Source organism: Nestor notabilis, unplaced genomic scaffold (assembly GCF_000696875.1).
Source record: "Nestor notabilis isolate BGI_N333 unplaced genomic scaffold, ASM69687v1 scaffold19842, whole genome shotgun sequence".
NCBI lineage: Eukaryota > Metazoa > Chordata > Aves > Psittaciformes > Psittacidae > Nestor > Nestor notabilis.
In genome coordinates this window covers 20,622-23,398 of record NW_009919957.1, presented here as the reverse complement: position 1 = coordinate 23,398, position 2,777 = coordinate 20,622, and the positions used below count along the sequence as shown (strand labels likewise).

The window sequence follows — 2,777 nt, the reverse complement described above, 5'->3', positions numbered from 1 at the left end:
CTAGATGATCTTAAGGTCCTTTCCAACCCAGACCATTCTATGACACGCCACCACTCTCTGCTACCCATCACCACGTCCTTGCTGCAGTGCAGTAGCTGCAGGGAGCCCAGTGAGGTGGGCACCTCTCCTGTGCTGCTGGCACCAGGGGAACATTCTGGAGGGCCTCAGGGCAGTGGATGGGCTCTGCCTGCCCAGGCCCTTGCGGACAGGCAGAAGGATCAGTGTGGCAGCACAAGGTGCTGACTGGGCTGGAAATGGCCAGCGCAGGAAGGGAGGAAGTGGGTGTCCCCTGTCCCAGGACTGAGCTGCCCCTGGCAGGGCTGGGAGCAGTGGCTGCACCCTCATGGCAGCCTCGGAACTGTGCTGTTCCTGTCCTGCCTGCTGTTAGACGGCTTTCCCCGCCTGTCTGTGTCTCTGTCCATCCTGGCAGTGGTGCCAAGTAACCTTGTGTATCTCCCCACTCCAGGGCACAGACATGGAGGAGAAGGACTACAGCGAGACGGATGGTCTCTCTGACAAAACAACCCCCAGCAAGACCCAGAAGTCACCCCAGAAAACCACCAAGAAAGTGAAGAGTGCCCTCTGCAGAGTGACCCTGCTTGATGCCTCCGAGTATGAGTGTGAGGTGGAGGTGAGTCCCAGCTGCAGGGGGCTGCGCTGGCAACGAGGGGGGAACGCATCTCATCCCAGGCAAGCGAGTCCCCAGTGTCAGGCTTCTTCCAAGAACAGCTTTGAAGTACCTGTCTCCTAGAGAAAAGGATCCACAGAAATAGCCATTTAAGTTGAAATATCAAAATAAGTGAAAAATCTGGGAAGACAGACCCTAGCAGGGAATTTCAGCCCAGTGAATCCAAATTTGGCAGCCACTTGCAATAGAAAGCAGTGTCTAAAAAGCAGAAGCTTAATAGATGGGGGATAGAGCTCTGCCTGGCAATATGTGCACGACACATCCATGTGCCAGCCTGTCTGCTGACACCTCAAGCACGCAGCGTGTTGGCTGTCCCATGTGCCGAGGCGAAGGATGTGTGTGCATGTGTTCATGTGAAGAGGCTGACACGCGTGAGCCCTCCTGGCTGTGTGCATCAGGTGGGTTTGTGTCCATCCTCTCTGTGTTCATCTTCTCATCCCTTGCTGTCCCTCCCCATAAAGCCAGAAGGACAGGGGTTGCGTGTGGAGGTGTGTGTGTATGGGTGACAGATGTGCACATCCTTCTAGCTGCATCCTTGTGTGTGCAGGCAGGGTCCAGCACCCTGCTCCGGCCACCCACTATTTGTGCAGTGTCACAAGCATCTGGTGTGGGCTTGCACAAATGCACATGGGTGCACATTTCCCTGCTAGTGGCTGCCGCTACAGGGAGGAGAAGAGGAGCTGCCTTGGCAATGGAAGATGCTGCAGGGCTGCTTCAGCTGCTGCCAGCACAGGAACCTCTCCCTTCCAGGACAGACTGGGGACACCCAGGGTTAAATCAGGAGTTGAGGCTGGGTTCTGTGGAAGGGTCCTGTCATGCAGGGCTCAAGGCAGCTGGGAGGAGCAGTGCTTGCCAAGAGTGCCTCTTTCTCTCTCTAGCACTTGCTGCTGTCTCCTGCCACAGGTTGGGGAAGGTGGCACTGGTCTGACCTGTGGCATCGTCCTGGTGGGACAGGCATTTTTAAGGACTGGCACCTTTGCTTGAAAATGTAAAAGCTGAGGTTGTTGAGGAGCAGAAATGCTGCTGCCTTTGCCAGGGAGAGCTTTGCATTTGCTGCTGGCAAGCGAGCAGACGGGTTTTTGTTGGCAGCAGCTCGGAGCTGGCTGCAGAGAGTGAACCTGCATCTGTATGCAGGTCCTGCCTCCCCCAGGTCTTGACTGCACTGGACTGATGAATGTGAGGAGCGTGGCTGCCTGGGACAGCCAGTGATGGGGGGGTTTGGTCCCCTGCCTGTGGCACAGGCAGCAGAGTCTTTGATCTCAGCAGCCCTGACTATCCTTGAGCAGTAAAATTTGTCACAAAGCTGTGGAAAGATGGCTTGTCACGAAGATGAAAGCCCTCCTGAAAAAGGAGTGGAGCACCCCAAGGACTGTGGGAGGCTCATGGGGCACAGGAGCAGCTTGTGTGAGTGGTCCATCCCCTGCCTCTCCCCATAGCATTGGCCAAACCAAACAGGCATGCAAGCACAAACCTGGTTGCAGGCTCACTGGCAGCTTCTCTGCATGCTTGGTGGAGGCTTAATTCAGTTAAAGTCAAAAAGGGGAGTCAAAAGGCATGTCAAAACTCTCTGGTTTGACATCACCATCTCCTGGTGTGATGGGGAATGAGATGTGTGGGCACTGGGTGTTCCTGGCCGGTGAGACCTGCTTCCTGTACCACACTGAATGGGCTCAAGCCCACCTGAGTGTCCCCAGAGCAGTGCTGCTGGATGAGAAGCTGCTCTCAAAGGCAGCCCAGCACCTTCTGATGGTTACCTGGAGGGGCCAGGGCTGCCTTGACCCTCCCCAGTGCTCCCTGCCTGCACCCGCTGGGTCTCCAGGAGCACAAGGGAGCTGGCTCACCATCAGCCTCCCCATGTCTCCAACAGAAACATGCCCGAGGCCAGATCCTCTTCGACATGGTGTGTGAGCACCTCAACCTCCTGGAGAAGGACTACTTTGGCCTCACCTTCTGCGACTCGGACAGCCAGAAGGTGAGGATGGGGGGACCCCCTATGGCTGCCCTCTCTGTGGGTGGGGGATACCCCTGACCTGCTGTCTCCTCCTTGCAGAACTGGCTGGACCCTTCCAAGGAGATCAAGAAGCAGATC

At 56.4% G+C, this 2,777-nt stretch overlaps 1 protein-coding gene across 1 annotated transcript in view; it reads left to right on the top strand.

Moving 5' to 3' along the window:
• Positions 1-2,777, top strand: part of EPB41L1 (erythrocyte membrane protein band 4.1-like 1) — a gene marked incomplete at its 3' end in the record, with an annotated part of 23,160 nt that overhangs the window by 1,034 nt on the left and 19,349 nt on the right. Inside the window, exons 2-4 of the mRNA XM_010010473.1 lie at positions 467-631; positions 2,556-2,660; positions 2,739-2,777. The exon at positions 2,739-2,777 is cut by the window's right edge and continues 1 nt beyond it. Coding sequence (XP_010008775.1) covers positions 467-631; positions 2,556-2,660; positions 2,739-2,777 — 309 coding nt within the window. The remainder of the gene's footprint in view (positions 1-466; positions 632-2,555; positions 2,661-2,738) is intronic.